The sequence below is a fragment of the Moschus berezovskii genome, chromosome 10, assembly GCF_049115385.1.
Source record: "Moschus berezovskii isolate FMDL1 chromosome 10, NW_MosBer_1.0, whole genome shotgun sequence".
Taxonomy (NCBI): Eukaryota; Metazoa; Chordata; class Mammalia; order Artiodactyla; family Moschidae; genus Moschus; species Moschus berezovskii.
In genome coordinates, this window is record NC_142469.1 from 96137945 (window position 1) to 96154363 (window position 16419).

A 16419-nucleotide genomic window follows, 5' to 3' on the forward strand; every position below is an offset into this window, starting at 1 on the left:
TCTGTATTCAGGCAGTAGGTGGGAACAGGGACTGGAGAGGCATGTCTGTTTCTTATCTATCCACTTTATCACAGAAGTGGTCCCAGTTGCTTCCCCTCACTTTTCACTAGCCAGAACCGAGTCCCTTGTCCACTTTTAACTTCCAGGAGATATTGGGAAATGTTTGTATGTCTAGGAGGAAGCCCAGGAGGGAAAGGCAATGTGTTGTAATCAATACAGCAATCTTTCACTTCTGGTCACCAAATATCCATTCCCCCCATACCCAAAATTCACATTGTTCCTCTCCAAGAGAGAGAATTCAGAGTTGCCTCCAGCCACGTGCTTGATTCCAAGTCAACCCTGCACACTGATTTCTCAGGAATGTGTGGTCCCCTCTGTCCAGCATGGATATGGCTTCTCCTGGTTTGGTAACCTCAATCCACAAATACATTCAGTATCACACGGTGGGGTAGGGGTGAAAGAACAGCAATAAAAAGTCAATTGAGAAACAAGGAAGTAGAAATAGCCTGTGTCATTTGTCAGACAATAGTCGGTATCGAGACTGCAAAAAACCAAGAGCTTTATTTCACATCTTAAGAACTGAAATTCAGGAGATACAGATTCAGATAAAGCTGAGAGTGTTCTGGGTAAGAGTCAGGAATTTCTAAAGGCAGAAGTCACCAGGCCGTCCTCTGACACAAGAAAAGAAATATTTATTTTTAACGGATAGGCTGTCATGAGTTGCTTTAGAATAAGAATCTGATAAACATTTTGAGTTTCTGGCAAAGGTTCTGGATATCTTCCTTAGGACAGTGAGTGGTGAAATGTCAATCCATCCAGGCTGAAATGTGCTTAAGTTCCACTTCCTTCGTGGCCTCCTGGCTCCATTGCTCTATTAGCAATACTGGCTCCATTTTGATTTCCTTGTCACATACTCTTTCATACCAGTCATAACATCATACTGGATAGAATGTATGTGCGTACTAAGTCACTTCAGTCGTGTCTGACTCTTTGTAACCCTAAGGGCTATAATCCACCGGGCTCCTCTGTCCATGGGATTCTCCAGGCAGCAATACTGGAGTGGATTGCCATGCCCTCCTCCAGGGAATCCTCCTGAGATCAAACCCATGTCTCTTAGGTTCTCCTGCACTGGCAGTGCCACCTGGGAAGCCCACTAGACAGAATGTGGAGGTTTCTACTCTGAGGAGCCTGAAAGTTCTTTAATTAGTTCCTCAATTTGCTGTCTGGGGAGAAGGAACTTTCCATTCTTCTTCGAGAACCCTGACTTCACCTTCTGGAAGGTTCCTTCTTTCCATCATCCACACTGGCTACAGCTGAAGTGAGAGCGAGACTGCTTCTCCTTTCAGTGAGCTCTGCCATGTTCATAGCACATCCTGTTGGCACACGTTCCAAGTCTGCTTGAGTCCTTTCTCCATCTCCTTTCTGAATGAAGAGCACTTCAAGGACCTCTACAGGGCAGAGCTAGAGGTTAGAGGGATCCCAGGTCCCTGCATGGGAAGTTCATTTACCAAGGAAGATGCTTACATTGGACAATGACCTGAGATGGGAATACACTTTTATTGTGTTGAGCAGCCTAAATTTTAGGGTTAGAGACTTGAACAATCAAAGGCTTTTGTTTATTAGTTCATACTTGTGATTTCTTTGGTAGTACGGTTGTCCTAAAAAAGAAGAAGAAGAACAAGAGTAGGCTTCTATTCCATTTGCCCTTGTCAGTTTCATCTGCTTGTAACCACACCCAAAGTCTTTCCTCGACATAGTTCTCAAGTCTGATGTTCTCATTTGCTTCTTTGTCCTTTGGTCTCTCCCTCATGACTTATTGGTGACAATCTTGAGGCTATTTGAAACCACAGGCTTGGATGAAGAGGTAAGACCTTCTTGATGTCACCCTTTACCACCTGAGGTGCTTTAAACACTCTAAATCTAAACCTTGTAAATCAAAGAGTCTTACCAGGCCTTCCAAATACAGAATGCTTTTTGACTTCATCTCTTTAATATTTCATAGCCAGGAACATTTGGCTTTTCCAAATTTGTAAGACTATTTATCTTTGGGATTTCCCCCATTTCCTTCAGTTTCTGCTTCAGAACCACTTCATTCTTGCCTGAGTTCACTTCTTTTTTGTATGGACAGCCACATACCATCACTTGGACTCCCTCTATCCACTTCTGCAGGTGAGTGGTCTGCCTTCCAGGTTCTTTCAGACCATGGTTTTACCTGACAGTTTGCTGATAGGGCTGTTTAGCTTGCTATATCTGTTTCTTATTACTCAGTATCAAGGGGGTAAATATTTCTATATCAATACCTCACTTCCAGGGCCAATTTCATTATTGATCCTCATAAACCAACCACTATATCAAACAATCATATATTAATGACTTATTTCTTATTTAACCTACAGTCCACTGTGAGTATATACTCATTCAGGCACACAGAATTTAAGTAACTGGTTCAAGGTGACATGATTGGTAAATAATGGTCTCAAGATTTGGACCTGGCAGTCAGATTCCACAGTCTTAGCCACTTTCCGCTCAAGTGATCAGCTTTAAGATATAGCCATTCAAATGTTGTATCTTTCAAGATACCTTACAATTTGCCATCTTCAGTATTTTGTTCCATACATCAAAGGGTTGTATATGTAAACCTCTTGATCATACAAATATTTATGGAGTCATAGTATGTCAGAGAATGTGCTGAGAGATTTTGTAGCATCAAAGATGCCGAAACTCTTTATTTTGTTGTTGGAGTATGATTGCTCTACAATGTTGTGTTAGCATCTGCTGTACAATGAAGTGAATTAGCTATATGTGTACATATATCCCCTCTCTGTTGGAGCTCCCTCCCACCCGCCACCCCCACCCATCTGGGTCATCACAGAGCCCCAGGCTGAGCTCCCTTTGCTTTACAGCAGGTTTCCACTAGCTGTCTGTCTTACACATGGTAATGTTTATATGTCACCCTGATCTCCCAGCTTGTGCCACCCTCTCCTTCCCCTGCTCTGGCCACATGTTCATTCTCTATGTCTGTGTCTCTAGTCCTGTGCTAGAGGCAGGTTCTTCTGTGCCATCTTTCTAGATTCTACACATATAAGTTAATACTCCTGATATTCAACGGCATCTTAATTTGTATCCTTTTTCTCATCATGTTATGATTTTTCAGGATAGCTAAATTGAATGTCTTATGTTGATCTCCTGGGTTTTCTGTCTCCATCTATCAATATTCATTTATACAGAGAGGCTACGGGTTGGGCTTCCCTAGTGGCTCAGTGGTAAAGAATCTGCCTGCCAATGCAGAAGATGAGGGTTCGATCCCTGGGTCGGGAATACCGCCTGGAGAAGTAAATTCCAATCCACTCCAGTGTTCTTGCCTGAGAAATCCTGTGGATACAGGAGCCCGATGGGCTACAGTCCAAGGGGTCGCACAAGAGTCAGACACAACTTAGCAACTAAACAACAGTAACAACAAAGTCCAAGGGGTAGCTTTACATTTTAAGATTACTTTTGAAGATATGCAAGTGCAGGTTTGAGCTGCATATCCTCATTGCTGCTGCTGCTGCTGCTAAGTCACTTCAGTCGTGTCCAACTCTGTGTGACCCCGTAGACGGAAGCCCACCAGGATCCCCCGTCCCTGGGATTCTCCAGGCAAGAACACTGGAGTGGGTTGCCATTGAGGAAAGAGTACTTAAGGGTGTCCATAAAATGGGCATTCATTTCTGTAGAGAAGAACCTTCCATAAGCAAACGCGCTTTCCAAACCCGTTTCTTTCCCCGTAACTTAAGTGCACATGGATTGCATTGGGAGAGGGTAAGGAGAAGAATGAGGTTTTCCATCAAGGCAATTCTGAGGTGCTCTGAACAGCAGACTGTGCGACGAGGAGAGTTCATCACTGCAGGCTGATGTGTCTCGAAGTGGGAGTCATGGGCTGGTCTGCTTGGTAAGATATATATATCTTGTTCTTTAAAAGCCCACATGTCTCACAGCCTCAGGCATACCTCAGGGATTTAGACTAATCCTGTCTTATTGTAGTCAGGTTACCTCCAGATTCTTAGCAGTCACCCCATCGCTGGTGCCATTGACTCATCTGTTCCCTCTGATACTGAGTTAACTGTGCTAGTCTAATTGGCTTCTCAAAGTTAGTGCAGGGTGTGTCATCAGGGTTTGAAAATGAATCGCCGACCCCAATGTGTCATGACCTCCGTGGATAGTAAATGATACCTTTGTGTCAGGCAGGTGACGAGCACCTGTTAACCTTCCAAATCCATCTGGATTTGTACCTGACCTTAGGGTGAGAAATCAGCTGTCTACTAGCTCACTTGGCAAACATTTTCACCTGGTTAATGCCGATGGGAGACCGTCACATACCATGTAATCAGTCATTTCCATGCAGGTGATGTTCTAGTGATTCACTGAAAATATCATCAGGGCTCTCAGAGTACATGCTTTTTACTTACTACACAAATAATGGATTGGCTGAAGTGTTTAGACCAAATGAAGTTTTTCCACTGAAAGACAGTGAGTTCATTCTTATGGAGACATCAGTGTCAAGTTTTTCCAGACTTTTAAAGCATGGCTTAGAAAACTGCAGCTTCACTCTAGTGAATGTTCCCTCAGGAGCCTCAGAGTTGAAACTCAGACCAGCACATATGAAGCACTTCTGTTTGCTTGGAAGGTTAGACCCAGGGTCCTTCTATCAAATTGTCTCAGTGATTTATACTTAGTGTATGCTCCCTCCATGCCCTCTAAAAGAAAACATGCATGTGCGTGCAAACATACGTGGAAATACACACACACACAGATACACATTAAGAACTGAATTGAGAGTCGTGGGTGTGTGCCATGGCTGAGGGCTTGGTCCTAAAGTGTGCTGAAGTGCCAGCACTGTGCTGTGGCTGGGTAATAACTGCTGCTTAGAAATGCCAGGATAGCATCCGATGAGAAGAGGCTGAGAAGAATACACTCTCACTGGCAGAGTGAAGAACAAACTCCTCGTGAGAAAATGTAGGAGACTGTCGCAAGGGGATGAGAAGAAAAGAGGATTGTTAAGACTCCACTATCTCCCTTTTTGAACTGAACTTCTGCTCACAGCAGGCAGACACAGGCTCCCTCCCACACTGAGAAGCCGTCCCCTGCCGGTGTGCAGTCTGTTAAGTAAACAAAGACTTTATACTGAGAAAGGAACATTTCTCTATTTTGGCTATGAGTTGTTATTTTTAAAGCTTTTGCCTCCAAACATTTCCCCCTCTCCTTGTTTATTTTTTCACTAGAAAGAAAGAAAAAAAAATCAGCTACAGTACAGGAAAGTTCACTTGTAGATTAAGGCCACTTTTGGTTTAAGGCTCACTTGGGGTTGAGGCCCACTCACCTTTTGCTGTAACCACCAGCTCATTCCTCCCGTGGAGCAATATATCTTTTCAAGATTCCCCTCTGCTGATGTCGAGCTCTCATGCACCCAGATTTCCACAAAGCAGAATGCACTTTGGGAATTGTTTCCTGGATACTTCAGGTAAAAAGGCCAGGCTCTACCCTGATATCTATCTGATATCTATCAGAGTGCACTTTGGGGATTGTTTCCTGGATACGTCAGGGTAAAAGGCCAGGCTCTACCTATTTATCACTATTTCTGTAGCTAAGACTTAAATATGGCCCCTATGGTGTGCTCCATGCCATTTAAGCACATTACATAAAAATTCATTTACCTTTAACTGAGAACTTTATGACAATTGCTTCAATATTGATGAGGGTTAAATTCGGAGAGACCGTTATTCGATGTAACACACATCTTCTGGGGAATATGCCTTGTTGTATTGCACTCATCTTTTTTCTTGTCTGTCTTGACTCTGTTTTGAATCTCTTTATTTAAAATTTATATTGAAGTAAAGTTGGTATACAATATTGCATTTGTTTCTGGTGTACAGCAAGTGATCCAGTTATATATATACATATATATATTCATTTTCAGATTCTTTTCTGTTATAGTTTATTGCAGGATATTGAATGTAGTTATACTATACTGTGCTATACAGTAGGATATGGTTGTTTATTGTATATAGAGTAGTATGTGTCTGCTAATCCAAATCTTCTAATTTATCTCACCCCCCCATCCCAATCTCTATGTTAACAAGGCCCATGGTTTTCCTCCCTGTACCCTAATGTTAACACAAAGCCTCATATATAATGGGCCCTCCATAAGTCATTTTGAATGTGTCTAGACATAAACATAAGTATAGACATTGCATGAAATGTTTGTAACAGCACAGTACTTGAAATCAAACTAAATGTCAAACAACAAAAAACTGATTAAAGAAATAAAATTGTTTTGTTTGGTGAAAAACTGTGCTGCTGTTAAAAACAGTTGATAAAGAACTCTAAAGTATATCAATTAAAAACAAAATAAAGTTCTGGACAATGTGTTTACTGTTCATGTTTTAAATTTTTATATATGTCACAAACATATGTTTGCCTATGCATAGAATATCTTAACTTCTTCCTATGCCCCAAGCTCATCATGCCCCAAATTCAGTTAATGAATAACTAGATGAATGCATTCCTTTCAGATGTATCATCTCTGCATTTAGTTTCTATACCAATCCTATTGAAAAATGTACTAATACTTTCTTTTGAAGATATTGCATGTTTTGAAACTTTGAAAGTGAAAAGTGAAAGTGAAGTCGCTCAGTCATGTCCGACTGTTTGAGACCTCATGGTCTGTAGCCCACCAGGCTCCTCCATCCATAGGATTTTCAAGGCAAGAGTATTGGAGTGGGTTGCCATTTCCTTCTCCAGAGGATCTTCCTGACCCAGTGATCAAACCCAGGTCTCCCACATTGTAGGCAAACGCTTTACTGTCTGAGCTACCAGGGAACTTCCCTTTGGGTTTGCTTATTTAATAGTTACAACTGCTAATGTTAAATCCTTGACGTCAAAGCTCTGTTGTACAGGGAAAATGCTTAAACTTCTTATAATGATGTAAGACCTCTTTCATCTTCTTTTTTGACTACTGCTCTGTCTCCTTCTCCCTCCAGATTTTTTCACACTGTTCCTCGTTTCCATGTTTAGAAGCTCTTCCAATGATGCTTTCATACCTCAACTCAATGAAATCCTACATTTTCTTAAAGTGTCCACTCAATGCCACCTACTCAGCATCTTTGCCTGTCATCCTAGGCAACATTAATGGTTTCCACACAACTACAGCTCATAGTTTTCATAGTTGGTCCTGTATCTCCAAATCATTTTATATACGTTTGTTAATACAAATTGTATTATCTCAAGGTCATGAGCATATTGATATTAGAGGCCCTATTTTTATTCTTATTATTATCACAACAACTAGAATATAGTAGGTGATTGATAAATATTTATTAGAAAAATGTATTTACCTGAATTAAAATCATGTTTAATTATCCATAGGTTGAAGAACTTCGTATTTAACACAACAGATTTGGGGACTGAACAAGACATCTTTTATAAAAGAATTTTAAATGAAAGTCTTTTTGTTGATGGAAAATCTTTTTTCATCTTACCTTCTAGAACTCAAGTGAATGTTCATGCTCCATGAAGAGAATGGACTGTGGTTTTTTGTTGCAGATTTGGAACCAGTAGATTTTTATGAATGTGAACCTTATCGTGTCTTCTGGAGTTTTTTTGTTCTTTAATACTTTTGTCTGTGTGTGTTTTCATAGGAACCAGGGAAAATGTGTGGAAGGCATGGTGGAGATCTTTGACATGTTGCTGGCTACATCATCTCGGTTCCGTATGATGAATCTCCAGGGAGAGGAGTTTGTGTGCCTCAAATCCATCATCTTGCTTAATTCTGGTGAGTGAATCACAGGGGAAAATTTAATGCCAAGTTACCGGAAGAAACATTTATTTGTATTTTTCAACCAGATACAAGCTACCTATTACAAAGGCATAATCACAAATTGAAAACAGCAAGTGACGTACATTTAAATTAGTTATCTTTTTGGCACTATGGATAAAGAATCTGCCTGCTCATGCAGGCGATGCAAGAGATGCAATTTTGATTCCTCTGTCAGGAAGATCCCCTGGAGGGGGACATGGCAATCCACTCCAGTGTTGCCTGGAAAATCCCAAGGACAGAGGAGCCTCATGGGCTAGAATCCATGGGGTCGCAAAGAGGCTGGCACAGGTGAGCACAGACACATCTTCCTTGTAAATGACTTATGGAGGCAAAACCATGCTGATCAAATAAGATGAACGAAAGCAAAAATTCAACATTGAATCAGGTGGCCTTGTTGAAATATTAGCATCCTTCCACAGATATGGGTTTATTTATTTATTTTTTATTAAAGTGACACAAGTATATAGACATAAGTCTGTTGTTAGTTGTATGTGTCAGAAAGTAAGTAGAGTGGTTGACCCTGTTAGGATATTGTGACCAGTTCCAAGCTTCAGATCATAAGGAAACAGACTATGTTTCTGGTCAAAACTGATTAGCTGAAAAATACCATTGACTCAGAGATAGAAAAACCTAATTCTAAAACCAAGGAACATGGAATTTGGTATGTTGGTCCAGCTAAAAGAGTGGTTTTCATTTGATCCGTGGTATCCAATTCAACTGTCCTTTCCTATTTATTTATTTGAGAAATCTTAGCTGAGAGTGGCATCTTTTTTTTTTTTTTTTGCTAGTGAGGTTGGCTGTTGCATAATGAGTCACTCCAGGTCATCCAGATGGAAACTATGGCTCAGCCTGAATTAGCACCCTGACTCGTTCCAGCCTCTTCAGCAGTCAAATCTAAGCACTTGATCTCCAGCCTATAACACCTGATGCTTGACAATGGGGTGTCAGCTGCACAGTTTAGATGCCCTTAACCTTGACCTTAGCCCCCCAGCCCTAGGCCAGCCTCCTTCTGGAGACCTCATTTTCACACAGAAATCACGGCTGCCTTGAAGCCCTGGACCTGATTTTAGATTTAGCTTCTTACACCCTTTGATACGGTCTGAAATTTCCCAGTAGCTGAACTAGAGTCTGTGTTGATCCCCATTTGGGGAGAGTTGGCACTTGCTTGTCTTTTGAGGTGTTTTGCTGATGAATGTCAATCCCTTCCCACCTCCCCTGACAATTTTCCACTTCTCCCCACCAGTGCTTGTAACCTGTATTGCTTAATGGTTCTGATAGTAATCATTCTCCCTTATCAACTGATAAATGGAAATCTGTACCGTTACACTAGGCAAGGACTGAATTGCAGAATGAAGTTGCATGAAAAATAATGGCATCTCTACTAAGGAAGTGATTACCGTGCCATTCAAGTTTCAGGTTCCACTCACGTGCATTGTGCTTTTCATTTGCGTCATTTGTGCTATTGGTTGAAGGGTCCAGAGCCCACAATGGCTCTTTATTGGAGGAGAGTTCTGGGAGCAGTGCCACTCGGCTGCACCGTGCCAGGTCCCGAACCTGCTCCTTCTTCGCTGGAGGGTTGGCACACGCCGATGGCTCACTTGTGGACAATCTGTTAATTTCAGGGAAGGCAGGGCTATAAAGTGCTGGGACTTTTTTCCCTACTTTTACCAGGAAATAATACCCTGGACAGGAAGTGAAATTAGCCAGAGTCACATAATCAATGAAAGTAGATGCTCTGACCTTAGTGATCAAAAATATTTCCTTCAGATACGTATCGTATTTTCCTGTATTACTGGTCTATGCCTGTGAGAGGGTGTATATATTTTTTTCATATTATATAATAGAAAAGGGGGAACTTTTGCCATCAAAATATTGGATTTATAGGCCTGAGCCTTTTAAATCCCAGAGGGAAAAACTTTCAGCCCTCACAAGAAACTCTTTTATGAAAAGACTGGCACTGGCATCTCAAAAACAGTACTTCTTGCCACAGAATTTGGACCTCCACCTGCTGCCTCCTGACACCAGTTAAACTTGCCGGCTCCATCCTTGTTCCTTCACCTCTTTCTCAGGATATTCTGTGAGCTGCCTTGCACCGGGAGGGCTGGAATGCTATTTTGGAGAAACAAGGCAGCATCTCAGTGACAGTGTGTAGTTGTCTTCTTCTTGAGATGCCAGTAGCTCATCTTTTCTCCCAAGAGCAGTACTGCTGGCTCAGGGGCTGTGGCAAAACAGAAGCTGTCTCTCAACCTGGGAAAAGTGAAATCAGTCTTTCCACCCCCAAAGTGATTTCTGTTTTGGAAAAGTGGATTTGCCTGCTGAGCACATCTCCCAACGTTTCATATTGTTCCTGAAAAAAGCAGAATTGAAAAGGACTTGACTCCAAAACACTGTGATGCGGCGCTCCGGGCCTTTTTCACAGCAGCGATCAGTGATATGAGGGTCACCACGATCAACACTTTTTTCTAACCACTGGAGGTGTGGACTTTTCTTAAAACCCAACCAAGCCATAGCTCTGATCAGGGGCCATTCTTCACCTGTTGTGAGACAAATTATAAAGTGACGCTGATTCCTGGAATCTCTGACAGAGGGCAAGCTAGAAATGATTCAGGAAAACTGTGCTGGAAGATGCTTTCCTGATACTTGGGAAACAAAACCTCAGTGTGTAGAGAAACCTGGGGTTTCGTGTTGAGCCCCTGTCACTAAAGTCTGAGAAGGGTGTGTTTATATTGGCCTTGACTTTGGCACAGAGGCACAGGGGGAGTTGAATGGTTGTTATGAGGGCCTGCTAGGAATGTGTTTCTGGAAGCCTTGAAAAGGTCTCCCAGGTGCCAGCGTTTCCATGGGAAGGCCTCTTCACAGCTATTTGGGAGTGGGAGATTTTCATCATTTCTGAGACAGAAGAATTTAGTCCTTTGCTTGCAAAAGTCTCCAATCATTCACAGGACACGCACTGTTTTTCCACTCTCCACCAAAGGACAGAGGCATCCCTGGTTAATCCAAGATGTCTTCACCCAATCAACACTAGCGTCAAGGGATGCTGAGAGCTAGCTGGACAGGCTTCAAGGTAGGATAGATGCAAACAGGGCAGATGAACTCAGGGTAAAATGCTGTTGAGGGAGCAGCAGTGGAAGAGGAGGATGGAGCTGGAGCTACAGAGGGGAGGAGGTTCTGTGTCCATTTACAGTATTCCTGCTATCCAATGGGACTTTAGTTCTTCTTTGTAATTCCAGTATTTCAAATTCTTCAAGCCCAGTTCAGATCTCACCTCATTCAGGAAATCCTGTTGCGACCCAAGTCTGTAGTAAGTTTTTCTTCTCTAGACGATTTTAGTTCTTAGAGCTAATACCTCACACTCGCTTTTAGTCAGTTGGTTGGCTGATTCCATTCATTAATTCAGTCATTTCATTCACTTATTCAAGAACTCATCAGTGATGGAATGCCCACTGTGAACTTTACACCAAGTATACAAAGATGTGTAGGGCTTCTCTGGTAGCTCGGTTGGCAAAGAATCTGCCTGCAATGCAGGAGACGGAGTTTGATTCCCTGGGTTGGGAATATCCCCTAGAGGAGAGAATGGCAACCCACTCCAGTGTTCTTGCCTGGAGAATCCCATGGACAGAGGAGCCTGGCAGGCCACGGTCCATGGGCTCACAAGAGTCGGACAAGATTTAGCAACTATACCACCACCAAATGAAAATGAATGACATGGTTTTTTGGTTTTGGTTTTCCAGTTTTTTTTTTTTTTTAACCCATGTGGAGTCTTTACCCATGTGTCCTAATTTCTCTATAAATCATTAATGTTTTATTTGTATTCCTCAGAGCCTGTGAACTGCCAACAAGTATTATACCATCTAGTCACTTAACAGATGCTTATTTGCTGGGTGTGACCAGAGGCACCTAGAAAGTTCCCATTTTTCCTGTACTGTACCCACCATGATGAAACATGTCGTCCTTTTCAGTTTATTAATGATCTAGATAATGGGAAAAAATAATGTCTGTCTCCTCTGGTTATTGTGAGATCTAGGGGAAACTGTGTATAAAGTGTGTAATGCAGGGACTTCCCTGGTGGTCTGGTAGTTGAGAGTCCACTTTCCAATGCAGGGGACACAGTTTCGGTCCCTGGAAGGGGGAACTAGGATTCCACATGCTGCAGAGCAGCCAAGTCCATGCCACAACTAGAGAAGCCCGTGTGCAGCAACGAAGACCCAGCACAGCCTAAATAAATAAAAAGTATGTAATGCACTTTCTGGAACTTCGTAGGTCCTCAGCCAGTGACAAGTGTCATCATCACTTATGAGAATCTCTGACTTAAACGGAGTCAGCTCATGCCTCTTTTCAACATAATTAAGTACTTTGGGGCTTCCCAGGTGGCACCAGTGGTAAAGAACCCACCTGCCAATTCAGGAGACATGAGACAAGAATTAGATCCCTGGGTTGGGAAGATCCCCTGGAGGAGGGCTTGGCCAACCCCTCCAGTATTGTTGCCTAGAGAATCCCATGGACAGAGGTGCCTGGCAGGCTACAGTCCACAGCGTCACAAAGAGTCGGACACGACTGAAGTCACTTAGCACGCACAAGTGCTTTTAGTTTAAAAGCCTCCCTCTCACTAGGCTTGAAAAAATATGCAAGGACAGGAGGGTAATAACAATAGAGTTTGCAGTTGTTCTCCTGAGGGTTTGTTAATTGTGCTATTTAATTTTATTTAGAGAAATTTTAGAGCAAGATTTATCTGATAGATAATAATGAGTTCTTATTTAATTTTGGCTAACCTTTATGAACACTGGTGGCGTCCCTGTTCCCTGTCGGCTGACTCTGCTTCTTCGCATCCCCTCTCCCCACACGTGTGATCCTCACAAAGTCTTCAGAACCTGCTCCCATTCAGAACACCACCTTTTTAGGGAATTTTTCAAGACTTGTAAAAATTCAAGAGTCAAAGCTCAATATGTATAAATCTACAGTCACTGATAAATGCTGGATTTGGCTTTCAAATTCAATTTAATAATTATTTCTGTCCATTTTCTTAACCTTCTTCTGATCACCATTCTTTATATGTCTCAATAATTCTGAAGAGCCTCATCTGCTTTGCTCCCTGGTAACTTTATCCAACTGACTCCCTGGAGAACCTGTCAGACCCTGGCTCTAGTTCCTCTGCCTTCTCTGTATTACAGTGGATCTCTTTTCCTCTCCTGTTGCACAAACTAACTCTGGTTACTCCAGTTCTGTGTCTGCTGGATCCCCATGGTATCTTTGGCAGGCCTGTTGGTTACTCCTGGACAAGCTCCTGCTGTAGAAACGTACCCTTGATTACCTGTTCATCCAAAATTGATCTTCAGATATTTCTCTTTCAGTTGATGGAATGTTAGAGAGCAGAAGAGAGCCAAAACCATAGGGACTTAAAACCCAAAGCGAAAAATTAAAGGAAAGTGAAAAGCCAAAAAGGAAGAATTATGACAACATCTCTAAAGTGTGTATCTTGGTGTTCATCTAAAGAAAAAAGGGTGTGGAATATCACACGAGTACATATATGTTAAGCATAAACATAAAAATGGTGCCAGTTCTTGTGTGTCACTAAGTTCTTTGTTAATATGGCACGTCTTGATGACTTGATGAAACATCTGGTGCTGAAGGTTATGACATTTGCTTTGTGTATGTTCACCAGAAGCTGCGCTCTGCTCAAAGAAGCATTTATAATCATGATTAATTAAAACAGGCTCCCATCACAAAGAATATTTCCTCTCTCCAGACCTGAATTCTTTGCATTCTTTCTGTTAATTATTAGACATTAGGACACTTAAGAAACATACTGACTGTAAACATTAAGGATCATTATTTCTTAATTGTTAAAGTTCTCCGGTAGGAACAAGCCTTGGAATCTCATATAGACGCATTGTCAGGTATGCCCATTGCTGTCACAGCGGAGATTTGATTGTATTGTCTCTTGAGTTCTTTGTAATACCAAACTTCCTCTCCAGGGACCCTGCCTATTGTCTTGTCATAATTTTGAGATAAATGGCTCTTTATAGTTATTATGTTGTTCACCGTCTTCTTGCTGGCTGATGGATTCTGTTGGCAGTAGATTGAGCCTTTCCTTGCTCCCACCTTCTGGTGTGGCCTTAAGCCTCATGGCCTCGGTTCATTTCTTCCTTTTTTTTTTTTTACTGTTTATTTTTATTTATTTATTTGGCTGCACAGGTCCTTAGTTGCAGCATGCAAGATCTTCAGCATGCGAATGCTTAGTTGCAACGTGTAGTTGCATCCCTGATCGGGGGGGAACCTGGGTCCCCTACATTGGGAGCATGTGTCTTCCCTGGTGGTCACTGGACCACCTTCATTAATTTCTTGAACATTAGGTGTGCCATGGACTTTGTCTTAGAAAGGCCAGGCGTTGAAGAGAAGCAATGCTGCCACTTAGCAGATAATGGATGCCCTTCTGTAAGCCACTTCCCCGAGATATACCTGTACAATGGAGATAATGATACATGACAGAGAGGAGCGCTGTGACTATTGAAACTCTGCCCACCCAGTGCCTGGCACATCATAGGTCAGTTTGTAGACTCTCCAACTACAAAAACCCTAACCATGTTATTCTTCAGTTCAGTTCAGTTCAGTCGTTCAGTTGTGTCCGACTTTTTGCAACCCCATGGACTACAGTTCACCAGGCTTCCCTGTCTGTCACCAATGCCTGGTGCAAGCTCAAACTCATGTCCATCAAATTGGTGATACCATCCAACCATCTCGTCCTCTCTTGTCCCCTTCTCATCCTGCATTCAGTCTTTCTCAGCATCAGGGTCTTTTCAAATGAATCAGTTCTTCACATCCCATGGCCAAAGTGTTGGAGCTTCAGCTTCAGCATCAGTCCTTCCAATGAATTTTCAGGACTGATTTCCTTCAGGATTGACTGGTTGGATCTCCTTGCAGTCCAAGGAACTCTCAAGAGTCTTCTCCAACACCACAGTTCAAAAGCATCAATTCTTCAGTGCTCAGCTTTCTTTATGGTCCAACTTTCACATCCACACATGACTATGGGAAAAATCATAGCTTTGATTAGATGGATTTTGTTGGCAAAGTAATGTTTATGCTGTATAGGTTGGTTATAGCTTTTCTTCCAAGGAGCAAGTGTCTTTTAATTTCATGACTCAGTCACCATCCACAGTGATTTTGGAGCCCAAGAAAATAGTCTGTCATTGTTTCCTTTTTTTTTCTCCATCTATTTGCCATGAAGTGATGGGACTGGATGCCAAGATCTTAGTTTTTTAATTTGTTGAGTTTTAAGCGAGCTTTTTCACTCTCCTCTTTCACTTTCATCAAGAGACTCATCACTTCCTCTTTGCTTTCTGCCATAAGGGTGGTGTCATCTACATATCTGAGGTTATTGATATTTCTCCTGGTGGTCTTAATTCCAGCTTGTGCTTCATCCAGCCCAGCATTTCGCATGATGTATTCTGCATATAAGTTAAATAAGCAGGGTGACAATATACATCTTGACGTACTCCTTTCCTGATTTGGAACCAGTCTGTTGTTCCATGTCCAGTTCTAACTGTTGCTTCTTGACCTGCATACAAATTTCTCAGGAGGCATGTAAGGTGGTCTGATATTCCCTTCTTTTGAAGAATTTTCCACAGTTGGTTGTGATCCACACAGTCAAAGGCTTTGGCATAGTCAATGAAGTAGAAATAGATGTTTTTCTGGAATTCTTTTGCTTTTTCTATGATCCAACAGGTGTTGGCAGTTTGATCTCTGGTTCCTGTGCCTTTTCTAAATCCAGTTTGAACATCTGGAAATTCTTAGTTCATGTTACCGTTGAAGTCTGGCTTGGAGAAATTTGAGCATTACTTTCCTACAGTGTGAGATGAGTGCAATTGTGCAGTAGTTTGAGCATTTTTTTGGCATTGCCTTTCTTTGGGATTGGAACGAAAACTGACCTTTTCTAGTCCTGTGGCCACTGCTGATTTTTCCAAATTTATTGGCATATTGAGTGCAGCACTTTGACAGCATCATCTTTCAGGATTTGAAATAGCTCAACTGGAATTCCATCACCTCCACTAGCTTTGTTCATAGTGATGCTTCCTAAGGCCCACTTGACTTCACATTCCAGGATGTCTGGCTCTAGGTGAGTGATGATCATACCATTGTGGTTATCTAGGTCATTAAGATCTTTTTTGTATATTTTTTCTGTGTATTCTTGCCACCTCTTGTTGATATCTTCTGCTTCTGTTAGGACCATACCATTTCTGTCCTCTATTGTGCCCATCTTTGTTTGAAATATTCTCTTGGTATCTCTAATCACACACAATTTTAAAAGGCTAAGAGTTTTAGTACCTTTGAGAATCCACCTTTAATTCTCAGAGGTGTGTGGAAATTAGTTTGAAAACTACTGCTGTAGGTGAAAAATGTCACCTAATTAAACTGGTTCTCTAGTATATTTTAAAATGAACCGTTTTACAAAGCGTGAGGGAAAACTGCTCAAAAGGGTGCTCAGCACTGGGGACAGGAATTGTGGGCCTGCCTTTCACACACTGGTTTGGGCAGGGGACACAGGCAGTTAACAGATCATTTCCTTGTCAGGA

At 41.9% G+C, this 16419-nt stretch overlaps 1 protein-coding gene across 5 annotated transcripts in view; it reads left to right on the plus strand.

Annotated features, from left to right (window-relative positions):
* ESR1 (estrogen receptor 1) overlaps nt 1-16419 on the plus strand; it is a 404881-nt gene that overhangs the window by 360303 nt on the left and 28159 nt on the right. For all 5 annotated transcript variants that reach the window (XM_055433434.2, XM_055433435.2, XM_055433432.2 and 2 more), the window contains one exon: nt 7674-7807. In XM_055433434.2, the coding sequence (XP_055289409.2) occupies nt 7674-7807 (134 nt within the window). The remainder of the gene's footprint in view (nt 1-7673; nt 7808-16419) is intronic.